Genomic DNA, 18138 nt, shown 5'->3' on the forward strand with positions numbered 1-18138 from the left:
AACAAACAACCTACACATTATACTGTTTCCAAAATACTCTGCGTTAGTTTACCTCCAGCTAATTTTTAATATTAAAAAAAGTATTTTTTTTGTTAATTTATACGAAACTTTTTAACTTCCCGCTAAGAAAATTGAAAATTTTGTAAAATCGGGATGTTATTGTTTTCATCCCGTTTTCCAAAAATCGAGTTTTCATCAGATCTTGACGTTTTGAGGTCCTAGGAAGCTTCCCTGACTATTCCCGCGATGCTGTCTGTATGTGTGTATGTGTGTATGTATGTAAACCTCTCATAACTTTTGAACGGCTTGGCCGATTTGATCGCGGTTGGTGTCATTTGAAAGGGCTTAACCAAACTAATTTTGAATACAATTTGGACCCATTCTGACCAGTATATTTTGAGGAATCTTAAAAAAACTACGAAAAAAAATTTTTTCAAATCAGGTTTTTTTTTAATAACTTTTAAACGGCTTGATCGATCAATTCTAAAAACTAATCAGCTCTTAACATCGAAAAACCACGTTGATCACCACCAAGCCGGTCAAAATCGGTTGGTTCGTTCGTGAGTTATCGTTGACGAAAGAAATCGAATAAAAGCATTTTTTTTCGAATTACACCGAAACTTCCGGTCTTATCAATTTGTGTTTAAAAATGTATCATAGAATTTGAAAAACTGCGTCGAATGCCGCCAACTGCGTGAAAATCAGTTCATTCATTCAAAAGTTATTGAGGTTTGAAAATTCAAAAAATAGTGTTTTATTAAACTTCTATCAGACTTTAGAGCTCGGATAGCTCAAAACTACATCAAAATTATATTTTTGAGCTCTTCGAGTTCAAAAACGTAATTAGCGCAATTTTGAGCGTTTAATTACGAAAGTAGCGGGAAGTTGCAGGGATGGTCTTCAGTGTCAACCGTTTTCCTAATTTTTTTTTTTTTTTTTTTTTTTGTTAATTTCTACGAAACTTTTTTTCCTCAACGATAAAAAATTCTTTGGGGACTCCAGAAAAATACTGAGTAGAGGTGTTGATACGTGACTTGGTATTAAATATGAAACTTTTTTGTCAAGATGATGAAAATTAACACGGACAGGAAGATGGATTAAAGTTGATTCTCGATCAACTATCAAAAAAATATAAAAAATAAAAGAAAGATAAATATTTGCCGTATTTAGAGTACACAAAAACAATAATAATTGAATTATTCATAAAATTCAATTTGTATTTAAACTCGTGTTGGTTTATTTTGTGCGTGGGTAGTACAAACATATATCCATAGACATAGATGTTCGTTGATGCACGCGTTTTCCATACGTCTGGTGGTATTGATTTCCGTATTCTATTTAACTTTGTCAAGTTCGATTTCATCCAATTGGTACCTTTTTTTTTTTTTATTTATTTTTTCGTTGCCTTTATTACTATCCGTTAACATTTTATTTCTACTCTATGACAATAAAAGTATATTATATTTATTGAAAAAAAATAAATAAATTTTAAAATCATCAAATGGAAGATAAATAAAAAATTTAGATTTAAAGTCTAAATGAAAATTGAATGAATATGCTGGTCAATGTATTGACAAAATATTTAATACATTTGATATTATCGATCGCTGGTTTCTGGCTAGCGAATAATCATATCCGGATGTATCGCATAAATAAATCAAAATAATTTTCATGGGCTATGAATTCATTATTATATTTTTAATTTGATAAGTGAGACAGATTTAGTTGGTAAATGTGGAGGGTTGCTCGAGATAAAGTGAATTGGAAAATTCATCAGGCATTGTATTTTAACAATACTATATACATATACATATATTGAAATCCGGGTCAAATATAATTTCGTCGATGAAAATCAACCCGATGCTGCTCTTACTTTTGCCGTTACTATGCTACTGCTACTGCATTTGAAGCATCAATAACAACCTTCACTAAAATTTCATTATATTATTTCATGGTAACTCTCCAATATTTATAATTATATGCGTACGTTAAATTCACCATTTAATTTATTATTGTTATTATTATTTCGGTTATACATGTTTAGAAATTATGATAATTTATATGCAAATTTGTATTAAATCTTTTAGTTAATAACATCCAAATCTGTGTTAACTTAAAACGACACGCGGAAAAAAGGAAACTAAAATTCACTCGGATTCCAGTTAATTTTTATAGTTTCAAACAGTAAAGCGGACATCAGGATGGCAGAAATATAAATATTATAGAACTTAATATAGAAAGTGTACACGGAGAAAATTAAATGATAGGGGTTATCATACTAAATTTGTAGCTCTAATCATCTAGGATGATTAAAAACATTTTTCAATGCAAAGATGGTTAGTGCTATTATTTTTTTGTGATAGCAGTGAACACTTTTTTTTAGTAGCAGTTACAATCAGGATGACAACAGTCACTATCAGGATGGTTTTATTTACTATCAGAATGATAATATTTACTATCAAGGATAGTAATTGATGTTATTGAATTTTACGAAAAAATTGATCAAAAATTTAACAATTTTCAAGTACACGGAAAGAAAATTAAAGAAAATATATTTAATATATTTATATATATTATATACATGTATATATGAAAAATATATAAAAAATGCATGTGGGTACTCAAATGAAAGCTCTTGATGAGTGTAACATAAGGATGAGCTTATATCTTTAAAAATGTCAATAGTTAAAAAAGTACACCGCAATTTAACAAAAGTCATTGTTTAATGAAGCAAAATTTTATTTATTTATAGTTCACAAGTCAGGGCTCCTATAAATTATGGAAACAAATCCTGTAAATATAGGAACCACTCCATTAATTCATATCGGAACTATTTCCATAATTATTGGAAACGATCTTATAAATTCTAGGAACACTTCCTAATATTATGGCCGTCATTCCCATAATCATAGTAATCGTTTCTACGATCAGCATAGGAAATAATCCCATAAATTTATAGGAATAATACCTATATTTTTCTCTCAGTATATATTTACGTCTTTGACCGTAGTTTTTAAACCCTGATGTTTAAATTCTACTTACTACCTTAGATAGTAGCTGCTATAATTCCTGATGGTAACTGTTACCATCAGAAATTATAAATATAACCATTTAGGATGATAATAGTAACTAACTCTAATTAACATACAGGATTGTAACAGTTATTATAAATATGGTAAATGCTACCACCTAGATGATTTCTACAATTATCTAGAAAATATTCATTACGATCAGGTTAAAGGTAAAATTTTTTACCATATCTAGATAGTAACTGCTATTATTTAATTTTCTCCGTGTAATTTTTAGCAGTTGATCTTAACTTATTAGCTTATTACAAATTATTTATTATAGTTTACTTTGTTCCGTGTACTAGTTTTACAACCAATCAATCAATAGATTACATCTCTGTGCTTGTTTAAAGTGTATTTTATTTTTTCTCACAGAGAAAATAAATGTACGTTAGTATAATTATTATAATTAACCACTGGGGAGTGTGTGTTTCTGTCATTAAAGTTAGCCGCATAATTGTCATAATGAGACGACGTAACATCACTAAATGCGCTTCTGGTAATATCCGTATTACCAACTCGGTGTCGTATATGTCTGTGTAATATATTTTAAAGGATTAAAAACGCCTCTGGCACTTTACGCTCGTTAGTTAACGCGGTGGCATACCTATACTGCTCCAGCTCCACGTGTTTTTCTTTCACCAATTTATTTCACCTTTAATTAAACACTCATTTATATTTTATGTTACTTTTAAACTTTATAGTAAATTAATAATCACATTTATTAAATCCGAACACACACACACACACACACACACACAGCAATTAGGAAAAGGTTAAGTGCTCCGTCGGAATGTATTTTAATTTTCACCAAAGTATTTATAACGATATTTATGAGCAATTAAATTGAAAAAAAAAATAAATAAAAAATTTTTCACCTATTAATTTTAGCAAAACAAAGTTGAAAGTTTAATAACGTAGAACAATGCGTGATAATTTAATTGGATTTGCTATTAAATTTCACTCGCAACACACCTTTAAGCTCCCGTAGTATTTAACGATCAATATAAATGGATAACAATGCAATTAAAGTGGTTACATATGTGTATAATCAGCTGCATCACTCATCCATCCATCCATCAGAAGAGTGCATGTGAGTTTGATAGATCATATTACTACTATTACTTATAAATTCATTGAATTCTTCAATTATCTCGCGCAAGTTTATAATCAACGAGTGAGTCTAAAATTTAATATCCATATAATGCAAGCACAGGAGTTGTGAGCAAAAGGTAGAGCGTTGGAAGGTTCACCAGCAGACAGACCGGGGGGTTCAATTGTGCGGTAGAACGAGCACGAGTTTAATGAACGAGGAGGTTCATTATCATTACTGTATGCCAAAAGTTATATATATTTAAGTGTACCTCTTTTTATTTAACCCTTTGCTTTATATTCTGCGATATTCACTCGGATGAAAAAATTTTAAAAAACTATCAAATGATACGATGTTTCTCATTGTTTATTTTTATCCGAGCTTGTAATGCTCTTGTTTCGTTCCGTTCGTTCTTTATTATGTTAATGTAATTACACTAGGATGCATGGGATGATTGTGAAGATAAAGTGAGTTCACTCTGCTGTAAGAGTTTATTAATCACTTTTTTTTTTTTGCTTAAACAATAAAACAAAAAATACTTGATTTATTTACATCCATCGCTCAACTATACCTCTTCTATTCACGACCAATTAAATTACGCTCGTAGTCTTCTTTATTTAATCATGCTATCATATAATTTGATTCGGAAAAATTTAATTTTATCATCAATTTTTTTTAATTTGGTAAGTTTTTTTTTTTTTTTTATTAATGCAAAGTAGTACTTATCTCATAAATTAACGATTCACTCCCGGCTGTTTTTCTGTTAGGCGTCAAGCGTGAGACAATGAATTTACTCTGGGAATATTTTTCGTTAAATTTTATAGAGAGAGTAGTTGTGGTAGCGCGAGGATGAGACTTTTCAGTGAGAGAAGAACGAAGAAGGTGGAAGAATAAAAAAAAAAAAAAAAAAAAATTAAGTACCTTCGGTCGTTGTTGAGTTTCATGTTTAGAGAGTTGAGTGACAAGGGTGAAAATTTAAGGGGCTGGTTATTGCGATAAATTAACTTGTCAGATTTTGTCGAGTCTACTTTACGAGTTTTGTTACTCAAATTATGTCTTGTTATTTTTTTCTTTTTTTTGTCTCATCAAAAATTGTAGGGGAAGGCAGCCTAAAGCGAGTAGGTGCTGTTTTATTGTGACATTGGTGCGAATGTCAAAGTATGCATTTGTAGTGATCATGGGAACATTCCTGAGTATTTGAAAGTTCTGATAGGGTGTTCGAATTTTGACAGAAAGTAACAAAATACAAAATAAAGAAATTGCTAAATTTGTTAAAATTACGGATGGAATGTGTCATCAAATGATTCGAACACTATAACACTTATGATAATATTGATGAAACCATATTATTTTGGTACCATTTAACTCTAAAGAACGATACAAGTTCGGACGGTTCTCTTTGTATTTTTGATTTTACAATTGTTTAGCAAAAAAACGTGTACTGGGGCAAAGCGGGTAGGGCAAGGTGGGTACCTATTTGCGCTGCTCCGATCCAATTCTATATTTATTTTGTCATACAATATTATCGAGTAATACTTAAATATAAGAAAAAAGCAGAAATACATTCTTGATTGAAAACTTATTATCAATTTCAATAAAAAAATGCTTATTTTGCTTAAAATTAATGCAATAAAAATAGGATCATGATTTGAATGATTGCAATGCCTAAAAATCTTTTTTTTTTATGTTAGCTAAATACACAATTTTCTTATCAAAATTAGTTTTATCATTAGATTCATCTATTTGTAGTGCTTATCCGGTATGGGCTAAGGGATAGGGCAAAGCGAGTTTTTAAACAATTTTTATTTTTTATTGATAAAAAATTCTTAGGCCCAAACTAAAACAATATTCCTATCTAATATTAAAGTTCGATCACTACTATGTCGGACAGAATAATATTGGTTAGTAAGTCGAAGAAAAACTAAAACTTCTAGGCGTTCTTCATTTGCTTACCCGCTTTAGGCCCCCCTCCCTAATTATTGATTGGCGAAACTAATAAAAAGACTGTACTAATTTTTTTATCATCCAGGTCGACGTTTAACTGTTGGTCGTTGGCTTGCAGACAATGTATATATGTATAGATAGGAGTTTTGATAATTTAATAGCGACGCCATTTCCATTGATATGCAAACCTTGCGGAGTAGGAAAAGGGTGATGGGTATGTCTGTAGCTGTGTAAGTGTTGGTATAGACAGGATGATAGCTATGTAGAAGATGTGAGGATGAGGACTGAGACGAGAATGTATGAGTGGTAGCCAACACAAACGGATTCAAGTGATTTATGAAGCACCGAAGCGATTCAACTACTATTGTGAGACAATCCTGATCCATATGGATAAACTAATTTCACCCAGAACTACTCACTGCTGGTGAAAATCCATCTACATGCACATAGACACCAACACCACTTTGGTCTTCCCAAAACTAGATGGGATGCGACAAGACAAGACCAGTTGAGACGAGATGAGATGAAATGAATAAGTGAGATATTACGCTCCAAAATAAGGATCTCTATAATTTATATTTCAGTACACACATACACCTTCTCCTCATCCTGAATAAAGATCATAATTTCCGTTTACATATTCCTCGCTGGGTTATTATATGCAAAATTACAATTAATGCCAAACTCCACGGGCTTTACTACCTCGGTCGTTGATTGTAATTTTCTCTGTTAACTTAACTTAATGCGTGTGCTGTTATTTTAACACTTTCAAGGAATTTACATGTCTATTTTATAACATACAGTAAATCAATAATTGTTACAGTGTGACAAGCTAAATCCTTGTTATTTTGCTGTTTCAAATGTAAAATGTAGAGTCACCATTTATTTTTCTTGACGGATTGTCAATTTTTAGCTTGAAGATAAAATTTGTGATACATTTTTGTGCTCAAAATTTCTCGAGACAAACTACAAATAACTAGTGGTTACTATAAAAACATTCTGCGTTAATTAAATAAACATAAAAAATAATATTAAGTTAGATCAAGAAAATAATTTTGGAGAAATTGATATTTAAATAGAAAAATTCTTAAGGGGAAACACCACTGTGGCGATCGAAAAAAAGAGGTGATTTCGGGGAATTTTTTTGACAGGGAAAATAAAAGAATTTGGTGATCGGATTTTTTTTATTTCATTAAGGGCACATTAAAGATTATAACCCTAAATTTTTATTAAAAAATATTTAATTGTTACAAAGTTATTAACAATCTCGTAGAGCACTAGAAAAAATTTCCCCCTCCATGGTCGGTTCGATAACTCAAAAACGGATCGTCTAAAAATAAAAACCCAAATTGCTTGCAAATCAGTAAGGATGTAGTTATCGTCGCACGTACGGAATTTTGAAAATTTTCATTTAAAAAAAAATGGCGACTGATTGAAAATTTTCTTACTATTCTTATTGTTTTTTTTTTGTTTTAACCCGGCTAAAAAAATCGTAAAAATAAAAATTTTTAAAATTCCGTTAAAATTTTAAATTTGTAAAATTTATTAAAATTGTGGTAATCAATTTTTTTTTAATTTCAAAAAATTTACAAATTTTTTTGAAAATTTGTTAAAATTGTGGTAATCAACTGTTTTTTTATTATTCATTTTTTTATGTATTTTTCAAAAAAAAAAAATGTACCAAAATTTTCAAAAAAAAATTTCTTTAAATAAATGAAAATTAAAATGGTAGACCCCATTTGTAAATAATTTCCAAAAAATTAAATAAATAAGTGTCCCCCCTTAAGCTAAGAAATTTTACTTGATTCAAAAAATTTTCCTTTTGATTCATAGCAATGAAACTTATCAAAATTATATTCTCTGTTTAAGAATTGTTTTCTTGATTCAAATGTAGTGAATATTGAGCGGAAAAGAGTGAAAACTCGAATTGATAAAAATGAATTAATAATATTTGAGAATAAGTCGAACTATCGTCATATTGACGATTGATTGAATAAAATAGAACCGATAATAAATAATAACAAATGATGGTTTTATGATAATAGACATGATAAGATACAACATTATTGATGTCAACTCCGTCATATTAAATTATTAAACCTAGAATAATTGTTTCCTGATCTAGTGTGTGTATCAGTCAGTCAATGTATTATGTAATAACTCTCATACATACAAGTAAAAGCATGAATTTGACATATGCTCTTACGATTGATGGATGTGACGGCATTTACCTCATTATCATTTCCAATATAACGAGACTTCCCTACTCGATTCCGACGGACTTTGTGTGTTTGACAAACTGCATAATCTCCGTGACATCATCCGTCGGTTTTAATTAAAAATCATCTTCGTTATTACCTAAAAGAAAAATAACCACTTTTTTTTTCCTTCTTATATTAATTCCCCTTGTCAAACTCTTATTTAATTAATTACAATTGGTCATTTTCTTTCTTTCATTTAATTACTTTTATCTAGACAAAAAAGTTTTGATTGAAATATTTTTTTTATCTTGACAAAAACGTAAAAGACTATGGTTTTTTTTTTTTTTTTTTTTTTTCAAGTTTAAATCGAACAGATCGTAGATTAAAATTTTTTTATCAATATTAAATTATGAGCTAGTGAAAAGTTTGTTGAACTGAAGAATTATTATTATTCATTTTTTTTTTTTAATTATAAATCAAATAAAATATAAAGTTTTTATATTTAATCATAGTTTATTGCTTTGAAACTCTATTTAGATTAAAATTCAATTGGTGTTTAATGAACCGTGAGATAATCGTCAGATCTTAAATTCTCAGTTAATTAACCCGGTGTCAGAATTGATTGGAAATATTAATGTGTAAGGTCGATTTAAGATCACTGCAGATGATTAACAAATAAGATAGTTTGTTAGTTTAAAGTTTTATTTACTTATTTATTAGAAAAGACTCGAAGAAAGAGAAAAGTTGAGTGGCCAAGAAAGTTAATCTTAATTTGGCCAGTTGCCAGTTTTTATTCTCAAAAATGGATAAACAATCTATTGAAAAAGTTTACATTCAAATTCTTTGTCTTTTATTAGTAGATTTCATAGAAATTTAACTATTGCAATGGTCCTCGTGACGAAACTTTTGAAAAATTTTGCTATATTCCGACTTAACTGAACGAGCTGAATCAGAAAACACATATGGTTCAAAAGTTTGTATATGTATGTATATATATTAGGGTGTGCCAAAATTCAATTTCCGTGAAGAACCTTTTAAAATGGGAATTTTGAGTTCCGCTTTTAGTAGGAGCAGTGTTTTTAGGCATTTCCCAAGATATTTTGGGGTGAAAGGATTTATTTGATTTTCATAGAATTTTTAACAGCAAATTTAGTTGGGCACTTCCCGCCAAAATTTGAAATTTCAACGGAAATACCCAAACTAAACTCATGTTAAAAAATTCTATGAAAATCAAATAAATCGTTCCACCCCAAAATATCTTAGAAAATGCCCAAATACAGCTCCTGCCAAAAGCGGAACTCAAAATTCTAATTATAAAAGGTTTTTCATGAACATTGAATTATGGAAAGCCCTAATATATATATATTTATGTAGGGGAAGGTAGCCTAAAGCGGGTAGGTGCTGTTTTATTGTGACATTGGTGCGAATGTCAAAGTATGCATTTGTAGTGATCATGGGAACATTCCTGAGTATTTGAAAGTTCTGATTGGGTGTTCGAATTTTGACAGAAAAAAACAAAATACAAAATAAAGAAATTGCTAAATTTGTTAAAATTACGAATGGAATGTGTCATCAGATGATTCGAACACTATTACACTTATGATAATATTGATGAAACCATATTATTTTGGTACCATTTAACTCTAAAGAACGATACAAGTTCGGACGGTTCTCTTTGTATTTTTGATTTTACAATCGTTTAGCAAAAACACGTGTACTGGGGCAAAGCGGGTAGGACAAAGTGGGTACCTACTTGCGCTGCTCTGATCCAATTCTATATTTATTTTGTCATACAATATTATCAAGTAATACTTAAATATAAGAAAAAAGCAGAAATACATTCTTGATTGAAAACTTATTATCAATTTCAATAAAAAAATGCTTATTTTGCTGAAAATTAATGCAATAAAAATAGGATCATGATTTGAATGATTGCAATGCCTAAAAATCTTTTTTTTTATGTTAGCTAAATACACAATTTTATTATCAAAATTAGTTTTATCATTAGATTCATCTATTTGTAGTGATTATCCGCTTTGGGCTAAGGGGTAAGGCAAAACGAGTTTTTAAAGAGTTTTTATTTTTTATTGACAAAAAATTCTTAGGCCCAAACTAAGACAATATTTCTATCTAATATTGAAGTTCGATCACTACTATGTCGGATAGAATAATATCCGTTAGTAAATCGAAGAAAAACTCAAACTTCTAGGTCTTCTTCGTTAACTTACCTGCTTTAGGCTATCCTTTCCTATTTATTAGAAAAGACTCGAAGAAAGAGTAAAAATTATAAGAGAAAAGTTGAGTTGCTACCAAAGTTAGTCTTAATTTGGCAAGTTGCCAGTTTTTATTCTCTAAAACGGATAAACAGTCTATTGAAGAAATTTACTTTAAAATACTTTGTCTTTTATTTAAATCTTGTGGTATAATATATTTTATCTTATTTATTAAAGTGAGAATATTGGCGTAAAAATAAAATGTAACTTTGTTTCTTAAACTTGTTTATAATGAATGATAAAAAAGGGGTACATTAATTTTGAAAAAGTTTCTTGGTTGTCTGAAAGGTACATTGTGAGCGCATAAATGAGAATCTTTATGGGTTTTTTTTCGGACAACCCTTCATAAATCTCCAGGAGATAACGCGAAAAAGGAAAAAGTATAAACTATAAAAAAATGTAAAAGTATAAGCCGAGAAACGTTGAGACAAAGTAAAAAATAAAAAAAAAAAATAAGCGAGTAGAAAAGTAGAAAAGAGAAGCGTACAGTCAGACTAGCAGCTGGGCAACTGCCAGCCAGTCTCGTTGGATTTTTCTTCGGTTGGTCATATATAGAAAAGAGTTGTGTGTAATGCAAAGTATAGTCACACTGAGTACACTGACTGCAGACTATATAAGACTTTTTAGCCATCTCTTTTGGTAAATCCTCGGCACTAATTCTCTCTCATTCTTTACTTTTACTCAACTCTGGGAGCCACACAGCCAGAGTCGAAGCTGGAGCTCGAGCTCGAGCTCTTGCAACCGCAGAGTTCATGGAGATGATGCAATAAAAAAATTCATGCTCACGTACTTCACCACTTAAAGAGTCGAGTAGTCTTACGTGACATGAATACACCAGACATTGACAGAGACCGAGAAAATACCAACTTTTGTTCATTTATTTTATTTTATTTTAACATTATTTTTTATTTCTTTACTATCGCTGCTTTATTTCTTCATATTTAACTGGAGCGCTCTGGAATAATAAACTCAGGTTTCTTTATCTTTTTTTCATCCCCGTTCTTTTGAATCAGTTACCGCAATCTCTTTAAATCATTTAATTATTATTCTTCTCCAAAGTATTTTATCCGTTTAAATAAATTTATCCTCCTTTCTTATACTTATATTTTAATTACAAAAAATTGAGTAAATTCAACTACCCAGTGACGATTAAAGTGCTGCTCAGAATAGTTTGTATTAAATTTAAAAAAAAATACGGTTTTATTGTCACGTATAAAGTGAATGAGATTTGATTGAAAATAAATTTTCTAATAATTCCAAGCGTAATAATTAATTTTAAATTATTAGACACTGAGAAAAATGGAATAACAGCCCGCGGCTGACGTCTATATATCCATTACTAGCTGTTACCCGCCCGCTTCGCTGGGCATTTTATAGAATTGTATTTTTAGATTTAAATTTGAAATTTAATTAGAGTATTGTTTTGACTTTCACAAATTCCAAATTTCATCGAATTAGCATATACCTTTTATCCATGTAATTATTCCAGCTAATATTCATTGTAACTTTCAATGTGTAATCATTATAATATTTGCGTGGCTTTTTTTCAAAAATGAATAATAATCGACACGAAAAAAAAATTTGAAATGAGAATTGGGAGTCTATAGGAGCTATAGCTTGGAAATTAAAAATTTTTAATGTTAACACCCACCTTCGCAAACCCCTGTGAGATGATCTATCGTAAAATTTGCCCATAGAATTTTTCTACATCTCTTCCCATGTAGGAAAGAACAACGGGCCCAAGCTTGCCCCAGACTTGGCCCAACTCTGTACAACTCTGGCCCAAGCTTGTATACCAGACTTGGCCCAGTCTTGGCGGAAGTCTGGAATGATAACATGGGGCCAAGCTTGTATGCGAGACTTGGCCCAGTCTTTGTTGCCATGACTGGGCCAAGCTTGTATGCCCGAATTTACCCCGAGTTAACCCAAAGTTGACCCAGAGTTGGCCCAGCCTTGGTTACCATGAGTGTGCCAAACTTACCCAAATCTGCAAAATTAATTTTAAAAAGTAGAAAATCTTAATTAAATGAGCGATTCTCTGTTTCAATGTAGTACTAACGCAAGTTTGTAACGTGTAATTACTTATTAAGACTTACCCGATTTAATGTAGAGAAATAAAGTATTTGACGGAATCGAGATTCGAACCCTAGCCGCGCGCTTGCAAGCCGACGCCTAACCCATTACGCCATTAAAACGACAGGTCGATCTAAAGCTTATCATTCTTATAAGCCAAATCTATTTAGAGGTAGATTTTTACGGTTAGTTATTTATATTGATTATTTTTTTTATGGTGATGATATTTTTAAATATTTATTCCAATCAAATAAAATTAATTAAAAATTTACAAATATTTTCCTTAGTTATTGAGGCTTGGCCGAAAGCTGGCGTGTCATGGATCGGCCAAGGTTGGGTTACCCAGTCCCGGGTCAAGGCTGGCGTGCCATGGATCGGCCAAGGCTGAGCTACCCAGGCTTGGCCCAAGGCTGGTTTACCGAAGAAACGGCCGAGGCTACTTTACCCAGTCTTGGGCCAAGACTGGGACACCAAGCTTGGTACCCCAGTATTGGCGCAAGCTTGGCCCCGGCGTTCAACTCTGGCGATTCCTATATGGGTTACAGAAGATTCCTACCAAATTTGGAGTCGATAGGAGCTACAGTTTAAAAACGGGAATTTTTCATTATTAACGCCCCCGCAATCCTCTTTGGGGTAGAATATCGTAAAATTCGTTCATAAATTATTTTTTCATCACTTACAGAAAATCCCTACAAAATTTGGAGTCTGTCGGAGTTAAAGCTTGGAAATTAAAAATTTTGATTATTAATACCCACTCCCGCAACCCTCTGTGAGGTGAAATATCGTTAAATTCGTTTATAAATTGATTCTACATCTCTTACAGAAGATTCCTACCAAATGTGGAGTCGATAGGAGCTATAGTTTAAAAACGGGAATTTTTCATTGTTAACGCCCCCGCAACCCCCCTTGTGGGTGGAATTTTGTAAAATGCGTTCTTAGCTGACCTCTACTCGGCAAAAGGAATATTCCTACCAAATTTCAAGTCTCTAGGTCTTATAGTTCCAGAGATATCATGATGAGTAACTATATCTATAGAAAGTCTCCTATATATATATGTATATATAGATAATAATTGGTAAGCATTTAACAGACCGTATAATATTTTTCAATGAGCTTAATAGATAACACGAAAAATTCAACAGTTAAATCCACCCGCATTGTGTATAATTCACATTACCTAAAATCATTTAAAAGCAATGAGCAATATTTTCTCTGCTTTTTATGTTACTCTATCAACAAATTCTGGCTATTTCAACGATAACAGTAACATCACTAAATAAAAGACAAATAAAAATAATTTACAAAATGACTACGTATTTATTGATGCATTAAATTTCTTGTACAAATTGCCCCATAATTCTGTATTTACATCCTGTATTGTCTGTCATTATTATTGTAGTTTTTAAATTTTATTTACACACTTTTGCGCGTTAGATTTTACGATCCGTCGAACGGCAACCGTGTGACACAGTTTGTTCATTAAGCATATTTATGTACAAATGTTAACTGATGAATCAATCCAATTGGATTTGTATTTTTATAAAAAAAAAAAAAAAAAAAATAATAATAATAATAATAATAATATCGTTATAATTATTTTTTTTTATTTGCCCTCTCGTTTTAATTTATTGATCTCCCTTTTTTATACAAGATACACACGCCGGGTGTGATCTATCTATCTCATTTACCATCAGCCGTTGTTTACCAAAATCACCGTAAAACACGATTATCTACATCTACATACATCGGATAGGATACTCATTTTTCGATCAGTTATCCATGCAAGTGTGAACAAATTTGTGTTTTGTGCGGCTGGTTTGCTGTCATCGCATTTAGTTTCTTCTCTTAACCCATTATTCAATACTTAACAGCCAATAAATATTATTTGTAATCAACTATATAACGTTAAATCAACACCCATTTAAACTATCCCAGTCACATATGCGCATTTCTATTTATTCACTTGGTCCCTCTCACTAAATTTATAATCAATGACAAAACCCAAAAAGCAATTATTATACTAATCACATTGTAATTGAAAAAATATTTTTAATTAATTAAAAAAAAGCACACCCCCACGAAAAAAACTTATAATTAGAATATAAAAAAAAATTTTTCATTTTATACACAAAATATAGGGAAGGGTGGCCTAAAGCGGGTAAGCTAACGAAAAAGCCCTAGAAGTTTTAGTTTTTCTTCGACTTACTAACGAATATTATTCTGTCCGACATAGTAGTGATCGAACTTCAATATTAGATAGGAATATTGTCTTAGTTTGTGCCTAAAAATTTTTTGTCAATAAAAAATAAAAACTGTTTAAAAACTCGCTTTGTCCTACCCTTTAGCCCAAAGCGAATAAGCACTACAAATAGATTTGTAGTATTTAGTTAACATAAAAAAAAATTTTTTAGGCATAGCAATCATTCAAATAATGATCTTATTTTTATTTCATTAAATTTAAGCAAAATAAGCACATATTAATAATGTATTAAATAAATATATTATTAATATATTTATTTTATATGATAAATATAAATTATGAAATGTAATCGGAATATATGAGAAATAAACTCATTTTATGGGAAAAATTTAAGCTGCAAAATATATTCGAATTATAATTTGTTTATATAAAAAAATATACAAAAATTATAATTTAAATTTTAAATATCTGAAATTTTTAGATGCACCAGAAACTAACCAGACGCAATGTTTATTTAAATAAATAAGTTATCAAGTGCATGACTCATGACGCATATATTTTAAATATGATTTCCGTATGTTGTCATTATACTTTTTACATAAAAAAATTATATTTCGGATATATTTTGCAGGATGTATTTTTCATACATAGTAAGTACATTTCTCATACGTTCCTATTGTATTTCATAATTCATATTTATCATATAACATAAATACATTAATAATATATTTTACGTTTATTTGAAATATATTTTTCATATACCAAAGACGGCCAAAAGTTCAGTAAACCAAATATAATTTGTTAACGTTAGAACTATATGTAAATATAGTTCAAATATATTTTGTGTATAAAATGAAATAAATTTTTTTTTATATTGTAATTATAAATTTTTTTCATGGGGGCAGACCCTTTAACATTTGTTCTGCTAAATGTAAACTTGCTTAATTAATTAATAGCTAGTAATGACGGTAATAACAATAGCGTTGTTAATTAAAATATAATTCCGTACTTCTGAGCCACTGGATGTGGAATGCGATTAATGTTGACAAGCGACCAAGAGATAGACACACACACACACACACACACACACACACACACGCCTTTGAGAGTGATATTGAACTGGGTTGAATTATGGAATCTAGAGTCGACAGGAATATCTACAATAGAGAGAACAGAGATATCGATTGGTTTAGCAATCACGATAAATTCGATCCAAGGTATTCAAGTATACAATCAATAATCCAAGCTCTACTGCAACTACAACACTCACATGGACGTATAGGTGTATCCGATCGTGATGCTCCTGCTTGAATCCTTTGGCCTCTTAGAAGCATTGTATAATATCATAATACCCTGAATCTAGAGTATCAAGTAATCCTCTACAACTCTAACTAAAGAAATATTGTCAAGCAGACAATTAGTTTGTCCTTTGCCAAAATCAATCGAGATTTGTTGGTGTTTGTGTTTGTTAAGGATAAAGATTGTTCAGATAATAATATTGACTTGATTAGCAAGACTACAGTATAATTGCCAGGAGAATTGTAAGCCCTGTTCAAATAAATTGAATCGTTTGAGTGCTTGCAGATGATGTCTTTATCAAATTTATCGAGGTTACAGCAAACTGTTCGATCATTAGGGTATATATATATATATACAGACTACAGAGGTATTAGGTGTACCGGAGGCTTGACTTTGGCTTCAATCCCGGCTATTGTTTAAGACATTGGAGCTATAAGCCCGATGTGTATCTGTCAATATCAAACACTTAAACACTTGCCACTGCTGACAGGGTACTTTGGGCTTTACTTGATATAACAGAATTATCAAAGACAAAATTTAAATTGACAATAAGCTCCCGATTAAATCAGCTAACTTTAGTTTTAACTAAACTTTAGTATCTTTCTAGTTATTAATTAGACTAGAAATTATAATTAGATAGACACAGAGGAAGTTAATAATTGTCACTTGTGGTTTAACAACTGTGCTGGAAATGTCAGAACCAGAAAGTAGTAGTTAATTAATATTAACTACCTTACTGTCCAATAATACATCATGAATATAATGTTTAATGGTTAATTGTTAATTGTTTGTTTAAGGGGTGGACACGGCGTACGATGGTCAGAGATGCTTGGACGGACTACGGTGGGAAAGGCGAGTGGCGACGGTGGTCCAGGCTGGGCGGATTGTTGGCCATGGCGGTTATCATGTCACTTATTGTTGCGTCATTGCCAGGTGCAAGCGCAAATCCTGATTCAAAGCGCCTTTATGAAGACCTGCTGTCCAATTACAATCGTCTTATCCGACCAGTCGGCAACAACAGTGATCGCCTCACGGTTAAAATGGGCCTGCGTCTATCTCAACTTATTGACGTCGTAAGTTTTTATTTATTATTATTATTATCATTAAAATTAGAATTAAAAATAAAATAATGATAGCGGGTCAAGATTAAACTTTCGAGAACAAATTTTACCATACGGTTAAATAGTTCGGACAAGAGTAACATACACGGAAAAAAATAAATAGTAAATGCAACATGATGCAGTCTTGGTAAATAAACATGATGAAATCATGTTGCAGCTACATGATTAGTCATGTTTCGGCTGCATGACAATCATGTTGCGATAGCATGAAAAAATCATGTGGTAGGAACATGATATTCATGTTGCCTCAATAGCATAAAATTAAGCTGCAACAACTAAATATTCATGGTTTAGAAAAATTATTTATTATCAAGCAACTAGATTTTCTCGGATTTATAATATTGCTGATGAAAATTAGAGTAAATTATCAAATTAAATCATTTGTAATCGATATTTTTTGCATGATATATGTACATGACAAATTATGTTTCTGCCACATGATTTTGCTCATGTTACCGCAACATGACTGTCATGTACCCGAAACATGATAAACCATGTGCTTGCAACATGATTGCCATGTAGCCGAAACATGACAAATTATGTGGTTGCAACATGATTGTCATTTAGCCGAAACATGACAAATCATGTGCTTGCAACATGATTGTCATGTAGCCGAAGCATGGCAAATCATGTTGCTGTTACATGATTTTCTCATGTTACCGCAACATGATTGCCATGTAGCCAAAACATGACAAGTCATGTAGCCGAAACATGACAAGTCATGTTGCTGCAACATGATTTCATCATGTTCATTTACCAAGATTGTATCATGTTGCATTTACTATTTATTTTTATTCCTGTATATGACATAATTTTTAAAGAATGTAATACAATCTCGCAGAGCCATCTTGAAGGCAATAAACTGA

At 31.0% G+C, this 18138-nt stretch overlaps 1 protein-coding gene across 1 annotated transcript in view; it reads left to right on the top strand.

The window, feature by feature from the left end:
• The window catches only part of Nachralpha1 (nicotinic acetylcholine receptor alpha1), a 100062-nt gene that overhangs the window by 20071 nt on the left and 61853 nt on the right, over nucleotides 1–18138 (top strand). The window contains exon 2 of the mRNA XM_074253349.1: nucleotides 16949–17224. Coding sequence (XP_074109450.1) covers nucleotides 16967–17224 — 258 coding nt within the window. The 5' untranslated portion in view covers nucleotides 16949–16966. The remainder of the gene's footprint in view (nucleotides 1–16948; nucleotides 17225–18138) is intronic.

The sequence above is a fragment of the Cotesia typhae genome, unplaced genomic scaffold (genome assembly GCF_013202065.1).
Source record: "Cotesia typhae breed Kobodo isofemale line unplaced genomic scaffold, CoteBio_Ctyphae scaffold_13, whole genome shotgun sequence".
Lineage (NCBI taxonomy): Eukaryota > Metazoa > Arthropoda > Insecta > Hymenoptera > Braconidae > Cotesia > Cotesia typhae.